This window comes from Lissotriton helveticus, chromosome 4_1 (genome assembly GCF_964261635.1).
Source record: "Lissotriton helveticus chromosome 4_1, aLisHel1.1, whole genome shotgun sequence".
Taxonomy (NCBI): Eukaryota; Metazoa; Chordata; class Amphibia; order Caudata; family Salamandridae; genus Lissotriton; species Lissotriton helveticus.
The window spans coordinates 1,904,537,001-1,904,553,957 of record NC_136063.1 but is presented as its reverse complement, the minus strand read 5'-3'; the positions used below and the strand labels follow the sequence as shown (position 1 = coordinate 1,904,553,957).

At 43.6% G+C, this 16,957-nt stretch overlaps 1 protein-coding gene across 5 annotated transcripts in view; it reads left to right on the top strand.

The window, feature by feature from the left end:
• Nucleotides 1-16,957, top strand: part of LOC144829423 (muscleblind-like protein 3) — a 559,780-nt gene that overhangs the window by 411,156 nt on the left and 131,667 nt on the right. For all 5 annotated transcript variants that reach the window (XR_013610658.1, XR_013610657.1, XM_078688555.1 and 2 more), the window contains exon 4: nt 1,655-1,855. Coding sequence is in view for 3 of the 5 variants with exons in the window: in XM_078688555.1 (XP_078544681.1) it covers nt 1,655-1,855 (201 nt within the window). In the remaining 2 variants the exon portion in view is untranslated. The remainder of the gene's footprint in view (nt 1-1,654; nt 1,856-16,957) is intronic.

The following is a 16,957-nucleotide window of genomic DNA, read 5'->3' as shown; positions in this document are numbered from 1 at the left end:
CAACTCTGCCTGCTTCTGAAAGCTGGAAGAGAGGTAAATCATACCACAGCAAATCTTTTGTTTGAGCCATTTTTATGGAAAAGAGTACACACTTTTTCAGGCAGCATTTTTTCGCCTTTTTCAATAAAAGAAACAAAACTCCTGCATCATTATATCTCTTTCCACCATTTCCGGTAAGGGAAACAAAAACAATTGGATACTTCAAAATGTGGGGATAAAAGGACACACATTTGGCCTGGATATCTTTTATGGAACACAAAAATGAAGACCTAAAGATGAACTTCTCCAAATTAAAAAAAAAGCACTGAGGTGCATCAACAATTAAGGGAATAACTTCTGAAATTTCTCCTTCAGTAAGCATTGTGCGTGGGTTTCTGTTTTTATCTACAAATACCAGTGAATTTCAGGCAACTAAACATCCTTTCTGTGCTGCTTTGATTTAGAAAAAGTAGAGATATTGACTACGGTATACTTTATAACATCATTGTTATTTTCCATGTCAACCAGCCACGACCATTCCGGCCTTCATTATGTCTCTATTTTATTTTCATTAAATTATGTTTTGTGCAATATTCGTTATGTGCTATAATTGTTATATATGAATTAGCACTTAATACTAAAAGAATTCAGTCACATAGAAACCATCTTGAAATGGATTATCAGCTTGATTGTTATTTCTTGAGCTTGCTGAGCAACCATTCTGTAAATTGCTTTTGATTCATTCATGACAACATACACTGGCTTCATTAAAAATACTTGGGTATTAGAAATACAGAGTGGAAAATTTGTGATAATTAAGTTGAGCTGTTCGAATTAAGATGCTGTGATTATACTGGATGACTTTGCATTGCCTTTAGGAGTCGTGTAGAGTATCTCGGTCTAATTTCTCCCCTGCATGCCTATTCACCACTTTTTAGAATTACGACAATGCATATGAAAAATTAACATTGAATTACATATGTCCAGAAGAGGAAAAAACAAGAGACGTTCCTTACATTAAAAATTACTTACTAAAACCTTCAGATACCATAAAACACAAAGAACCAACAGTAAGATGCAGCCAAAATTATTTGGGCTTTTCTTCATAATAGTTTAATATATGTCCTTAAATTCATACAACCAACGGAATCTGTTTGTAACTAGTTAATTCAATTCCCTCTAGAGGTGGCTCTAGCATCTGTGATTAGTTTACATCTCTGATGCTTAAACTTGAAACTGCTGATACTTGGGAGGATTGGCGACCTTGGTGATAGGCCTCAGCCGTTTTGACTTTCTGGATGATGCCAGGTGAGAAGAAGATATTGATGGTAATGGGTGTGTTTGAAGAACAGTTTAAAGAGTGGTGAACCATCACAAGGAGGTGTTATTTTGTCTTGTGTTTTGTTCAGCATTCCCACAACTTACCTGAAGCTGCAGTGCATTTGGTTTTGCTTTATCTGTGTCATAGGATTTGTAAAACATGTGGTTTTGCCCAGATACTGTTCTAAATGATTATATGTAGGATATGCAAACATTTCAGTTTCATAGTTTAAGCTTAATAAACAGTACTTTAAAACTCTTAAGTGATAATGTTAGTGCTAATTAAATACTTAGTGAAATGATGTGCCCAGGGTGCCTAATAATGGATTTGTGTCTCTTTTATTCTGACATACAGACTACGTTTCCTATGGCCCAATCGCTTGCAACAAGTCCGTCCATGGCTTTTAGCCCCTATTTGAGCCATGTTTCTCCTGGAATGGGCTTGGTTCCTGCAGAACTATTACCAAATACACCTATGCTGGTTTCTGGAAATCCCAATGTTACAGTACCAGGAGGCTCTGCTGGTCAGAAACTAATGCGTACAGATAAACTTGAGGTACTGTATTGTGGTATACGATTTCATGTAAAAATCAACTTTTGTTCATTAAAACACACTGTTCTCAATACTACACTCAAAAAAGCCCAAACTGACTACAAAATGCATCGTGTTAAATCTGCTGTATCTGTATTTTTGTAAATACCCCATAGTTTTCTTTTCAGGGCCTAATTTAACTTATTGCTAATTTCTTTGCATTGCTGGTAAACTAAATATGTAATAAATGTCTTTTTTAGGAAAATATTTCATCTGAAAAAACTAAAAAAAGTTTAGCAGATTTAAGGTTGAAAATTTGTTCTGTGACTCCACAAACCAACTTGCAAAGTTAACTTGGATGAGGAGGGGGTCAGGCTTTAAGATGACAACACAATAAACTGAATAAGCATTGGTAAAAACAATGGGTCTTGCATTGACTACCAGCCTTTTAGCTTTGTCAGTGCTTCTTTTATCATAGTTCTTGCAAAGTTTTATTGTTGGGGAGCTGTCGGGCCTTCACCATTTTATATATGTTGCACTCGAGGAGATCCAAATTATTTTTTTATTCAGGGTACAAATACAGCCAACAAACCAACACTCTTTGACCTTCCCAGTCTTTGTCATGGTTGACGAGTCAGTTATTTGTTTAACCTTAAATACTTCCCAATCGTCATTCTCGTTATAGAGCATTCGGACCATTGTATTTCGAGTTAATAATTCTCACCATGTTCTCCCATATCATCCCATAATGTGTCATGTTCACTACAAGTTCATGCCCACAGCAAATGAATTTGTGTGCAGCATATTCACTTTTGTGGCCTTTATTCCACTGTTAGATGGATACATTGTTGTCCTAACACATTGGCAGGGTTTGGCAACAGGTTTTGATGTTTGATGCACTCTACTAAATTTCAATGAGGTGCATGTTTAATACCTTAGTGACCAATTATTGATGTATCTTCAGAATAAGCTTATTCCTACTTCATTGAATTCTTCACTGTGTTGCTGACAGTGTGATTTTTGGTTGTCTTTTGTATTCTTCTTTTGTTCCTAAATTGCTAGATAATCTTCCGTTTGCTGTGGTTGTCATATTCTTCAAAGCATCTTTATTGTCTTGTTCTTTAGGATATAATATGTCGTTTTGAAGTGTCTGTGATTTCCTGTTTGATACATTTTACAGATGTAAACGCATTTCTTCATTATTGTTCAGGCCAAACGGTATTCTGGTTTTGAGTCTGCTGATGGTTTTTGACTTCAGTTAGCAGAGTTTATGTATTCTATCACCACTTCTTTCAGTTTTAATAATCATTGCTATGCCTTAATATGACATTGTCTACCAGTCATCTGCATTTCATTCTTGTTACGCGAAATGCCTCAGATTATGCCAGTGCTCCACATAGTGTAATTAATAGTTTGTTTTGTTAAAATCTCATTGCAAAGCACAAGATTATTGCACATAAACAGAATGCGGGTGGCTGTGGGTTCCTTTCATGTGTGATTCTGCCCTGTTTTTAATACAAAATGTTTCTGGTGAATTTTGACTAAAAACTAGCACAAAATGCAGGACCAGCCTAAAGTTAGGCCCAATATTAGGATTTACAATCATGTTGCAGTTGCTGTAGTTTATTTTGTTTTTCCATACTGTTAGCTTTTACCTGAAAGCAGGCTACATGCCATGGAACAGTGACTAGATTATTAGGAAAGGCTTGTAGTTAAGAAATTGAACATTAGTAAAATAGCAAAGATGATATCATATAGAAAGACATAAAAAATGAATGGAAAATTAGTTATTTAGCATTTGCCATGCGGTGTTTCAAGTGTATTTTGCAGCAGCCAAAGACCCTGTTGATGATAGTTAGGTTAGCTCAGTTGCTGCAAAGCATTCACTCACCTAACAAAATAGTCCCCGGATCACCCTTCGAATAAGCAACCGCCTACTTATCCAGATTCACACCACCCATGCTGAGCATGGAGTACAGGGGATGGGAAGCTATTGCGCATGAGCACATAAGTGTTATTATTTGAAAGGAGTCGGGAGCGGGCCCATATATACTGATATGTTTTAAAACAGTTTTCTGAAGGATAATTTGAAAAAACATTACAGTATGTTAAGGCTATGAACTGTACCTGTGTGCATACCAGGCATTGGCAAAGGCAGTAGGTCTGGGTTGTTGTAGGCAAATGTTTTCTCTTTAATGGCTATATGTAGTGCTGAATGGAGTTTTGTGGCTGTCGTAGTGTGTGCATTTGTAAGATTTGTTTGTTGCAGTTGTGTGTAAGGCAATTGTAGTGTGTCTGGAACAAGTGACATTTCAAAGGTGTCATGGTTTCTAATGTACTCAATGATAATGAACCATCTCCATCCACTGATTTGGTAGTAAAAACAATGATATTTGAGTTGCCTCGGGCCTCTCACAACCCTAGGCCAAATGCTATAGCACCTGCCACGCTATTGATACGCAATCCTGGTACGGAAGTTGTAGTTCGAAACTGATGACATGTTTGTGACAGTGTCATGATATTTGTAGCAATGGTGCTATGTTTGGCAATGGTGTGTGTGGTGGGGGTTAAGGACTTGGAAAGTGGAATTTTAGGATTTTATCTGGGCTGAACTGATGAATGTTCACTTTCCAGTTTGTACAAGAAAAGGGCAGAGAAAGGTTTGAGAAAATAGTGGAGCAGGCAGCCTCCTCAAGAAATGGGATTCCTTAATGCCATGGCAGTGTTGTAGCAAGAGGGGTGGCCCAAATTTCTGAATGAACGAAGTGATACATCCAAACAGACTTTAGCCGGGGAGGCAAGATGGCGCCTGCACGTCAGGCGTGTTTGTGAGAGCTCCGTTTGGGCGCTTTAACCAGAAGCTGCACTTGAGCTTCGGCTGTGATTTTGCTACTGCTAGACCGTGTTTCTAGTCCACTGGTGCTCCGCTGAGGTTTTGGCCGAGGTATGGCTGAAGTTTGCGGTGTTTTCGGCGCTGCACAGCTTTCTTGAGGAGCTCCGGTTCGTGTGTCACGGTCTCCGTGCTAGAGGGGAGAGGCGCCCGCTGTGTCGAGCAGACGCGGACGTGAATGCTGGGTTAGGCAGCAGCGGCATCCTGAGATTTGGCTTCGGTCCGTGTTTCACGGTCTCCGTGCTGGTGGGGAGAGGCGCCTGCTGTGTCGAGCACGGACGTGAAAGCAGGGTGAAGCATCAGCGGCATCCTGGATATCCGAACTCCGCTCCAGTCCGTGTGTTACGATCCTGTGCCGGTGCCTGTGTGGGAGACGCCCGCTCTTAGTTCGCTGGCGTTTCAGGTGCCTCGCTGGGGGTTTGGAGGTGTTCGGCGCTGTATTCTGAATGCCGGCTCAGGCATAGAAGGACGGCTTAACAGATCGAGTTGCATCATTGTTTCTATTTCCTTATCCCAGCGCGGACCCAGCTGAAAACGGCAAGGAACAGCGTTATCCATTTGACATCAACATTCAAGGAGCTGAGGAGAAAATACTGGACTGGGCAAAAACAGCATTAAAAGCCAAGTAAGACTGATTCTAACTTTTGAAAATTGTCAAAACTAGGGGAAAAAAAAAAGAGGGGATTTTTCGAAGGGTCTAAAAGGATGTAAGTGACTTTCAAGCTATAAAGAGACTATAAAGAGACTAGTTTTTTCTAGCTGAGAGTCAAATCTATATAAACTTGCACAATATAAGGAACTGTTGGCACCATGGCCCCTAAAACTGCACGCGGTGGCAAAACCAGACCTAGCGGCGAAAATCAGATTGGGACTCGTGCTGCTCTAGCGGCAAAGTCAAAGCAGGATATTACCAATAACGACCCTGATATAAGCCAAATGGGCACTCCAAAAATCCTACAAATGTTTAATTCTAAAGGAAAAGTAACAGCAATAAGTTCTAAAACTCAGAGCGACAGAGTTTTGAGTGAAAAGAATATGGCTATCGACGACTTGGGAGGGTCATATCTGGATAATGATCAAGATAAGACTTTGGTAGAGGCACTTGAACAGTTAGTAGCATCTCCGGTAGCTACCTCAACTATGCCAACTATTCCACCCACACTTGACTCTCCTCTCGCACTGCCCAAAACACAGAACACTGTTGTCTTTAATATTAATGACGATGAGAGGGAGGTTGAAGGTGATGTGGAATTGGACCCATCTCGAGTTGAGGGGGCAGAATGTGATGGTGACCCCATTAGCAGTAAAGATAGTGAATTTTATTCACTTTCAGAGCATTCCGAGGGGTCCGATCTAGAAGAAGAGGATCTAGAGGAGGATCTTGAAAACACAAGCAAGGAAACACCCGTCATCTCTACAGCCGATGTGCAGGCAGCTAGAACCTGGAGTGAGGAAACCTCTGATGGAGACCCAACTATAATAGACCAAGATCTAGATCAGGATCTAGCAGACTCTACTCAATTAACTAGCCCTAGTCCTGGCTGTTCTAATCAAACACCAATAGATATTATATTGAAAGCCATCTCAGAACAACGACTGGAGGCAAAATCCGAGCACTTAAAAACTCATAATGCTTGTAAAAAACTCCAGAACACGGTGCGACGCTTAGTAAAATCATGTAATGACTTTACAGATAGAATGGTGGAAGCGGAAGGACGCATATCCTCATTAGAGGATCAAGTAACACACATTAAAACTAGCCTAGACTAGTTCAAGGGGCAGAAAGAAGATGTGAATTCTAAACTGACTGATTTGGAAAATAGAATTCGTCGTAATAATTTGCGAATTCTGGGTGTTCCAGAAGGAAGCGAGGGACAAGATGTACGACAGTTTGTGGTGGAACTTTTTGAAGAAGCCTTCCCCGATGTTAAAGACTGGCAATGGTCTCAGGAGATTCAGAGGGCACATCGCTTTCCTTTCCGAAAACAAACAACACGGAACACCCAAACTCGGCAATACCCTCGAGCTATTCTGATATCCTTGAATAACTTCCTGGCAAGACAAAAATTATATGATCTTGCAAGGCCGGACAAGAAACGTTCTGGGAAGGGTATAGAGTTTTTTGTGCGTCCTGATTCTTGCCATACTACTGTAGAGAACCGTTGGAGAATGCGTCAACTGATCGATCCTTTTCAAAAAAAGGGCGCTCAAGCTTTCCTGCTGCAACCATGTACATTAAAGATTGTGTATAAGGGACAAAATAGATTTTTCACAGCTGAAGCTCTAGCAAAAGCGTATCTGAATACACTAGCATGAGGAGTATGATTTGAGTTCTAGATATTAGTTGTCTTGTGTAGTAAAACTCATGCTTTTCTATTGTTTTAGAGCTATGGTTACGCCCAAACATCTGTGGTGTTCTCACATACATCACCGGGGCAATAGGCCCCTTTGCCTTAATGTTGGGGGAGGGTCACTGGGGGGGGGGTGCGATGTGGTTTGGGTGGGATGGACACGAGGGGTGTGCTGGGGGAAAAAAAGGGAAAAATTCAGTCAAGGTCATAGAATATTGTGTTGAATTTTCGCTGATGTAATGGTACAATGTTACAATGTAATTTTTGCAATGAATATAAGTAGCTGTCATGGCGAGCTGTAATTTTCGAATGTGCTCATTTAATGTATGTGGCCTTAATAACGTGCATAAACGCAAGCGTGTGATGCATGAAATTCGCCTAATACAACCTGATATAATATGCATTCAAGGGATTGGTGTCACTACAACGCATGCTTTTACCACGCATGCCTTTACAACGCGGTTTTTACCACGCAGTCCATTACAACGAATAATGCTTTTAGGCGCTGGATAGTGAATTATTTAATTTACTATTCCAACTCCAGTCCCCGTGGATAGCAGGGAAGGTGTTGGATAGTATATTAAATACATTCCCTATCCTAGAGCGCCCCCCAGCGCATTGCGTTGTAATGGTTTGCGTGGTAAAAGTTGCGATGTAATGGTAGTGCGTTGTAAAAAATTCGTTGTAACCGTGCTACACCGCATTCAAGAGACGCATATACCGTGGGCAAAAAGACAAGTTCTGAATGAGCTTGGGTTTATTGTGTTGGCTTCCTCTCAACAATCTACCATGAATAGAGGCGTGGCAATATTGGGACGACGATCTGTAATTGCAACTGGGAAAACTAAAGTAGATAGCCTAGGACGCTGGGCAATCGCGGAATGTGTTATAAGTAATGTTGCTACTACAATTTGTACAGTATATGGCTCCAATATTGATGACGCTGCAGTGATAGAATATCTAAATGTAGAATTAGCTCTTTGGAGTACCCCATTATTTTTACTGGGGGACTTCAATATTCATGGGGAGCCGAATATCTGAAATCCAAAATTCACTAGATATAAAGGCAGGAAACCCAAGGTATTTAAGGCACTACGTCAACTCCTATATCAACATGGTTTGATTGATGGGTGGCCTGTTGCGAACCCGATGGATCCTGGTTTTACTTTCTTTTCTTCGCCGCACAAGAAATTTGTGCGAATAGATTATATTTTTATACCTAGACATATGGCACAAGGATCTTGTACGTTAGTTAAACCACGCATCACATCAGATCATGCTCCAATCGTTATAGATATACCTATATTTAACACCCACCGCGCCTCTGGCCTGGTTGCCCCCTCGCTCCTCCGCGCTCCTGCTCCAGAGACCCCTGCTGTGCCAGACCTTCATCAACGCCGAGAGCAGCGCCCCAGCCGCCGCAGGGCCGCCCGCTCAAACCGATCCCGTTTTCCCGCCGCTTCCTGCCTGCGGCCTCGCCCCCTCGCCACACGATTGGTGGACGCGACCCCGCCTCCCAGCTGACCCGCCCTCCCGGCTCCCCTCTTATGTCGCCCCCTCAGCGACCGCGCAGCGGACGCGCGCAGCGGGAGCACCGATTGAGCGCCGAAGGTGCGCCAAAGGTAAGCCCGTCTGCGCCCGTCCGCGCCCAGCGCCAGGACCCCTGGCCCCCACCCACAGAAGCCGACCCGACGGAGCTAAGACGCCACCGAACTCATCGCTCTCAACACCGGCCGAACCCCGGGTTGCTACCGAGCCACACCGAGACGCACCCACGGACCCTTCATCTGCAATGCCTGCAAGTTCACCTGCAACCGGACCGGCACCACTCCGGCAGTGCTCAAGACCTCGACGAGCAGCAACAGCAACCACCTGAAGTGCATCCTGCTCAACACCCGCTCCGTCCACAGACACGCCGTCGAGCTCTGGAACCTGCTCGACACCACAGACCCAGACGTTGCCTTCCTCACGGAAACCTGGATGAACGCCTCCTCAGCGCCCGACATCGCCATCGCCATCCCGGACGGCTACAAGATCATCCGGAGGGACCGCGCCAACCAGACCGGAGGAGGCATCGCCATCATCCACAGGAACACCATCCGCATCACGACCAACACCGACGACACCCTCGCACCCGCCGAACACCTGCACTTCCAGATCCACGTCAACCCCAAGACCACCCTCAGAGGCACCCTCATCTACAGACCCCCGGGGCCACGCACACAATTCAGCGAAGACATCGCCGACTTCATCAGCCCGCACGCCCTCCCCTCCGCCGACTACATCCTCCTCGGGGACCTCAACTTCCATCTGGAGAACAACAACGACCGCAACACCACCACCCTGCTGGACAACCTCGCCAACCTCGGACTCAAGCAACTGGTGACCACCCCCACCCACTACGCCGGACACACACTCGACCCGATCTTCTCTTCCAGCAAGGACATCGCCTTCAGCCACACCACGGAACTCAACTGGACGGACCACAGCTGCGTCCACTTCAGCTACAGAAAAACCACGCTCCACCATCACCAGCAACAGGCTCCCCGCAGAAGCTGGAACAAGATCACTGCAGACCAGCTCGCTACTTCCCTGAGCAAGAACCCTCCCACCAGCACAACGAACCCCAGCCAAGCACCAACCAACCTCACGAAATGGATCAGCGACTGCGCAGACGACCTCGCCCCGCTGAAGACCCCGCCGAGCAGACCCGGAAGCAAGAAAGCCCCATGGTTTAACGACGAACTCAAGAGCTCCAAGAAGAACTGCAGAGCACTCGAGAAAACCTGGCGCAGAGACCCAACACCGGACAACATGACTGCCCTCAAGCTCCCCACCCGAAAACACCACCAGCTGATCCACGCCACCAAGAAAACCGCATTCAAGGAACGACTGGACAACAACGCACACAACAGCAAGGAACTCTTCAACATCGTGAAAGAGCTCTCCAACCCCAACGCCGGAAACAACGACATCACCCCCTCGCAAGACCTCTGCAACTCCCTCGCCTCCTACTTCCACAACAAGATCGCGGACATACACTACAGCTTCAGCACTCAACCGACTCACGCCACGACCGAACCACCGCCCCCCACCACCACCCTCCGCGCCTGGACCCCGATCAGCACCGAAGACACCATCCGCACGATGAACTCCATCCACTCTGGATCCCCGACAGACCCCTGCCCTCACCACGTCTTCAACAAGGCCGACGCTGTCATCGCACCCCACCTGCGGGACATCATCAACACCTCCTTCGACACCGCTACCTTCCCGGAGAGCTGGAAGCATGCCGAACTCAGCGCTCTACTCAAGAAACCTTCAGCCGACCCCACCGACCACAAGAACTACCGCCCCATCTCGCTGCTCCCGTTCCCGGCTAAAGTCATCGAGAAGACCGTCAACAAGCAACTGGCCGCCTTCCTCGAGACGAACGGCTCCCTCGACCTCTCGCAGTCTGGCTTCCGGGCCAACCACAGCACCGAGACCGCCTTGATCGCAGCTACAGATGACATCCGAGCCCTGCTTGACAACGGAGAAACAGCGGCCCTCATCCTCCTGGACCTCTCCGCGGCCTTCGACACTGTCTGCCACCGTACCCTAGTACAGCGCCTCAGCAACGTCGGAATCCAGGAGAAGGCACTGGAGTGGATCACCTCCTTCCTCGCCGGAAGGACACAGAGAGTCCGCCTCCCTCCGTTCAGATCGGAAGCCACCGAAGTCATCTGCGGCGTCCCTCAAGGCTCCTCGCTCAGTCCAACACTCTTCAACGTCTACATGAGCCCCCTCGCAGCCATCGCACGCCAGCACAACCTGAACATCATCTCCTACGCCGACGACACCCAGCTGATCCTCTCCCTCACTAACGACCCCGCCACCGCCAGAGCCAACCTGCACGAAGGGATGACAGACGTAGCCAAATGGATGTCGAACAGTCGCCTGAAACTGAACTCGGACAAGACGGAAGTCCTCATCCTGGGATCCTCACCCTCCGCCTGGGACGACTCCTGGTGGCCCCCCGCCCTGGGCAGCGCACCCAAACCAACTGACCACGCACGCAACCTGGGCTTCATCCTGGACTCCTCCCTCTCCATGACCAGACAAGTCAACGCCTTCTCCTCGTCGTGCTTCAACATCCTGCGCATGCTACGCAAGATCTTCCGATGGATCCCCACCGAGACCAGGAAGACGGTCACCCAGGCCCTCGTCACCAGCCGTCTGGACTACGGCAACTCCCTCTACGCCGGAACCACCGCCAAACTCCAGAAACGACTCCAGCGGATCCAGAACACCTCAGCACGACTCATCCTGGACATCCCCCGCCGCAGCCACATCTCCGGACACCTGAGAGACCTGCACTGGCTCCTGGTCAACAAGAGAATCACCTTCCGGCTCCTCACCCACGCACACAAAGCCCTACACAACCAAGGACCAGGATACCTCAACAGCCGCCTCAACTTCTACGCTCCCAAACGCCAGCTTCGATCGACCAGCCACGCCCTCGCCGCCGTCCCCCGCATCCGAAGAGCCACCACAGGAGGAAGGTCCTTCTCCTACCTGGCCGCCAAGACTTGGAACTCCCTTCCGACCCACCTCCGCCTGACCCAGGACCACCTCGCCTTCAGGAAGCAGCTCAAGACCTGGCTGTTCGAGCAGTAGCGGACCCCCTCCCCCCCAGCGCCTTGAGACCCTCCGGGTGAGTAGTGCGCTATACAAATGCTCTGATTGATTGATTGATTGAACGAATTCAAAGATGTTTCACTTTTAATAAGAAACTCTTATTAGATGAAATATATGTGAAACAAGTAATAGATTGGGCTCAGCAATATTTTGATCTTAACAGAGGCTCTACATCTTATGCAATGGTATGGGACTGCTTCAAGGCAGGATTACGTGGTGAAACATGTAGCTATGGCTGGAGCTTACATCAGAAAAAGAAAAATATAATGACACAACTAATACAAGAATTAATAAATGCAGAACATGCTTTAATGCATGATATTAGATTACATCGAGATAGCGAAACTTCTCAAGATGAAGCTGCGAAGCACGAAGCCAAGATAAACGGGGTTTGGAGCCAGGATATAGCACAGCAATATAAGACCTTTTGTGCAGAAAGATATGAATATGGGGAAAATGTGGGCAGATGTCTAGCTCAAAGAATGCGTGGGAGACAGTCAATACAGCGTATAACCTCTATAGAAAATAATCAGGGCACCCTAATCGAGTCATCCGAAGGGATTCTACAGGTCTTTTATGAGTATTATACAAATCTTTATACCCAAGAAAATTTCTCATCTGATCAATTTGATCAGTATATAGATAAACTTGAACTGTCACAATTAGATTCAGCACAGCAGGAACAACTAGAGCTCCCAATCACAATTGAAGAACTAGAGACTTCTTTGAAAGAACTGGCCCTGGGGAAAGCTTGTGGTCCCGATAAACTCCCGTTAGAAATTTATCAAATACTATTCCCCATAATCAAGAATGATATGCTCGCAACGTTTTTAGAAGCCCAAAATGGTTATCCGCTGCCATCATGGGAAAATGCAAGCATAGTTATATTTCGCAAAAAAGATAAACCTTTGCACTTACCTGGGTCATACCGTCCTATTTCACTCATAAATGCTGATGCGAAATTATATTCTAAAATCTTTGCCAATCGACTAAGCCAAATTGTCCCAACTTTAGTCTCTGACCAACAACATGGCTTTCTCCCAGACCGCGGTACGATTAATCATATACACCGGGATATTGCAACTTTAGATTATGCTACTGCAAATCATTTGGACGTTGGATTGGTGTTTTTAGACGCAGAGAAAGCGTTCGATCGCGTTTCTTGGGTATTTTTATGGGCGATTTTGGAGAAAATGGGATTTGGACGACGATTTATATTTGCTTTACAAATTATGTACAGACATCCGAGGGCTAAGATATGTATCTCGGGGCAAGAGTCAATGGCAGTTAAAATCACGCGGGGTACACGGCAGGGGTGTCCCTGCTCACCTCTTCTATTTGCTATGTATATAGAACCACTGCTAAAGGCATTAATGTCATCCCAACATATACAATCCATGGTCTTGCCTGGAGGTAATATACGTGTGTTAGCTTACGCTGACGATATTGCAGTAATAACATCTGACCCGGAATCCGCATTAATTGAAATAGAAAATTTGACTTGCGAATTTGGCAACGTGTCAGGGTACAAACTTAATATCCAGAAAACACAGGTTGTACGCTCAGCAGGATTATGTACCAATGATAGTAGAGTCACTCTTGAGGCCAAATATTTAGGCATTAAAATTAGATTGCTACCTCAACAGTTAGTCATGGTAAATTGGTCAGATATACTACTATCAGTTAAAAGTCAATTAGAGAAAATTGAATGCTTACATTTATCATTGGTTGGGAGACGTAATGTCTTAAAAATGACTATTTTACCGAAAGTTCTATATTATTTTCGAGCAATACCATTGGAGATATCCAAATTACAATTGAGCAAATTGCAGTCTATAACTGATCGTTTTCTATGGGGCTGGAAGTCCCCGCGGAGAGCATCTAAATATATGACATTACCAATCTTAAGTGGGGGTTGGGGAGTTCCGAATTTTGCATTATATTATTTGGCATGTCTAATGCAAAATATTAAATACTTTTCAATAGGTGGAACTCCACCCACATTTGAAAGCCCAGATATCTTTTCTCTTTTACTTGGCCCACAATCTCGACAAATGTTGCTTCGTTTTTTAGAACCAAGCTACTATAAAAGAACTAGATTTAAACTTATAATGTCCGCCTTTAAAGGATGGCGATCTATACGGAAGCTTATTTCATTAAGACGTATATTAATTTTTATACTCCATGTAACTCTATAGAATTGCTTCCATTGATATTCAGGGATCGTATTATGGGTATATGGCGGGAAAAAGGTATAACAACCATTGGTGACATGGTTAAAAATGGTACATTTGCCTCATTTCAGGAGCTAAAAGATGAATATAGTATTTTTCAATATGATTTCTTTAAGTATCTGCAAATACGGAATTTTATCTTTACACATCCAAATATTGTACCACTTTTCCATAATGAATTTATGGAAATACTTAAAAAACCAACACGTATAGGGATTATATATAATTATCTGTTAAATTTACAGCAGGACGATATGGAACAGCAGGAATTAAAATGGTGTACGAGACTAGGCACATCTGTAGTACCTTTTCATGAATCAATATGCATGGCCGATAAAATTATTTTACCTGCCAATTTATATCCACAACATTATAAAACTTTATTTAATCTTTATCATACACCACTTAAAATGTCAAAATGGAGTAGTCGCAATAACGGGAAATGCTATAGATGTCAATGTGATCAAGGAGATATTATGCATATCTTTTCAGACTGCCCTATATTAAAACCGTTTTTTGTATCCATAGAAATTTTACTAGCACATGTCACAAAATGCGATGTAAAAATCTCAAGGGAGATGATTATTTTTGGTTTATCAAATGATAATGAAGTGTTTTCAGGTTATCAAGAAAATAGATATATTATATTCATGGCTATTGCTGTAGCTCGCCTTTGTATATCATCAATGTGGCTAAAGCCTGAAGCACCTACATATGAAATGTGGCGAGCAAAGTTTTATAATATTTTTTATTTAGAATTCAATCTATATCGCATTAAATCAATTGTGAAAAAGCGTAGAGGGTACAAAATTTGGAAGACTTTGATAGATTATTTGGATCACCAGTGACTATTATTCCTGCTATCAAATGAGATAATCTGTTTAGCCGTTATTTATTTTATGTTAAAATTACTTTTGCCGCTTATATGTTTATTTATTTATGCTGAAAATGTAAATCACAACATGTCGTTTGGGATATGATATAATCTCTTTGTATGTTTATTCTCTGGTATATATGGCTTTGAACTGAATCAATTAAAAAAAAAAAAAAAAAAAAAACAGACTTTAGCCTTTATGCCTCTTCTCTGTCTCCCTGGAGCACCCCTTTGTACTCAGAAGCAGCACATAGCAGATGGACTGCATCATAAATTCACTACATTTCTAAAAGCTCAGATTCTGTTTGAAACGCTCTGAAAGTGTCCATAGTCAATGACTTCACCAATGATTGTGCACGCCTGTGCATTAAATCCGCTTTCACTGGCAGGGATGCAGCATGCTGTGCTTTACAGTTACCCCCAAAAAAGAACTCCTTGCAGAAGAGTCGATGTCTTATAAAAGGGAGACAGGCAGCACAAGGCACCCCTCATTATGGAGAACTGCCCCCAACAAAGATCAGCAAGTGCTAGGTCCACACCTAGAAAAGTGCACCCCTTGAAACATTAAAGCATAAGAATATTTGGCTAGCATAGAATAGATCACTCCATCTAATATTAAGGAGCCTCTGCAACACCACTCCTGCCTTCCCTTTACCTCTGCATCTGTCGGATTTCCTTTTTTGCTCGTGAAATTTAAGAAACAGCAAGGAAACATGCCACGTGTATTCACACCAGTAGTATCTTGCTGATATATTGGGCTTTCAGCTTTGACTATCTTACAGTTTTAAAGGTTGTGTGACATATATAATAAAGGTGAAAATCCATTCATTAAACAAGTCAAGGACCCATATTTGTGATTCGTTTTAAGGGTTTATGGTCTCTTAAGATAACTGCTGCTTTGAGAACAGTGTTTGTGATGTAAACAGTAATTTTTGACAAAATGGAAACGAAATTAGTCTTGATGTAAAAGTAATCATTATTTCCACCCTATTTGAATTGCATTTGAGGAAATTATGGTTTTGCTTATGGTTACAGGCAAAAGCCCTCCTTCCTCGAGTAAGACTGTTCCACTGTCTGAGTAAAATGACCCTGTTGAAATGTTTGAATGCAGCATTCACTAGCTCAAATGTGGCCTGTTAACTTTTGCAAATGAACCTAGTGTGCAGCAGTTTTCACTGTTCAGCGAAGAACATTTATTTTAGTAAAAATATGCTAAATAAATAGTAGATCATGAGGCAAAAAAGGCAAAATCAGCTGTCACTTCATCAACCCTTTCAGTTTGGCATCAGAGAAACATTGAAATGTGCACAACGTCCTCATCTCAAGTTTACAGATACATCCAGCACCTCTGATATTGTCTGTCTTCGACAATGCTGCAATGACTTCAGTCGACTTGTTTTTGAGGTGACATGTTGATCTCATTGAAGCACACTTCTATACTTTACACGATAAATGTTGCCCAGAGATCACATCAGGTTTGTTCGCAGTTCAAGTATATTTAGTTTGGAAGAGATGCCAAAAGTCAAGAAACACTTCCTTACAAATACTGTCCAATGTTAACAACCATCATACATGTATCTCAAACAGGTAGGACACGTTGCATGTGCGATTTAGCACCTAGTAAAGGGTGCACGAGAAAGTGTTTGCACCATCCATCATCTGATGTATGGTACACTTTAGCAGTGGGGGAGGGGGGCTCTCTGGTCTGCCCCTGGGTACCTAAGCACTGTCGAAAATCCCATTAAGTTAGCTTGTCCTCAACATCCGTCCGGTTACATACATCTATAAATCTGTACATCTGAGAAAATCGTTGTTTTTGTCTACTACACATAATGCAAATCCTACATAGAAAAATAAACACCGAATTTTGTAGTTGAAACAGAAGCTTCTTTTTTAACATTGTTTCAAAAATGCAAAGTTCCAAATACTAAAAGAATACAACATTTTCGTACTCAATGTGCCTAAAATGTCACATCTGTAAGTTTGGATTACAAGTATGGGGGTGGCGTTTTGAGTCTTTTTGACATCTCGATGTAGTGAACACTTTCTACAGACAGAAAAGTGAGAGGTCGAAGAATATTAAATGAGCAGAGAGCG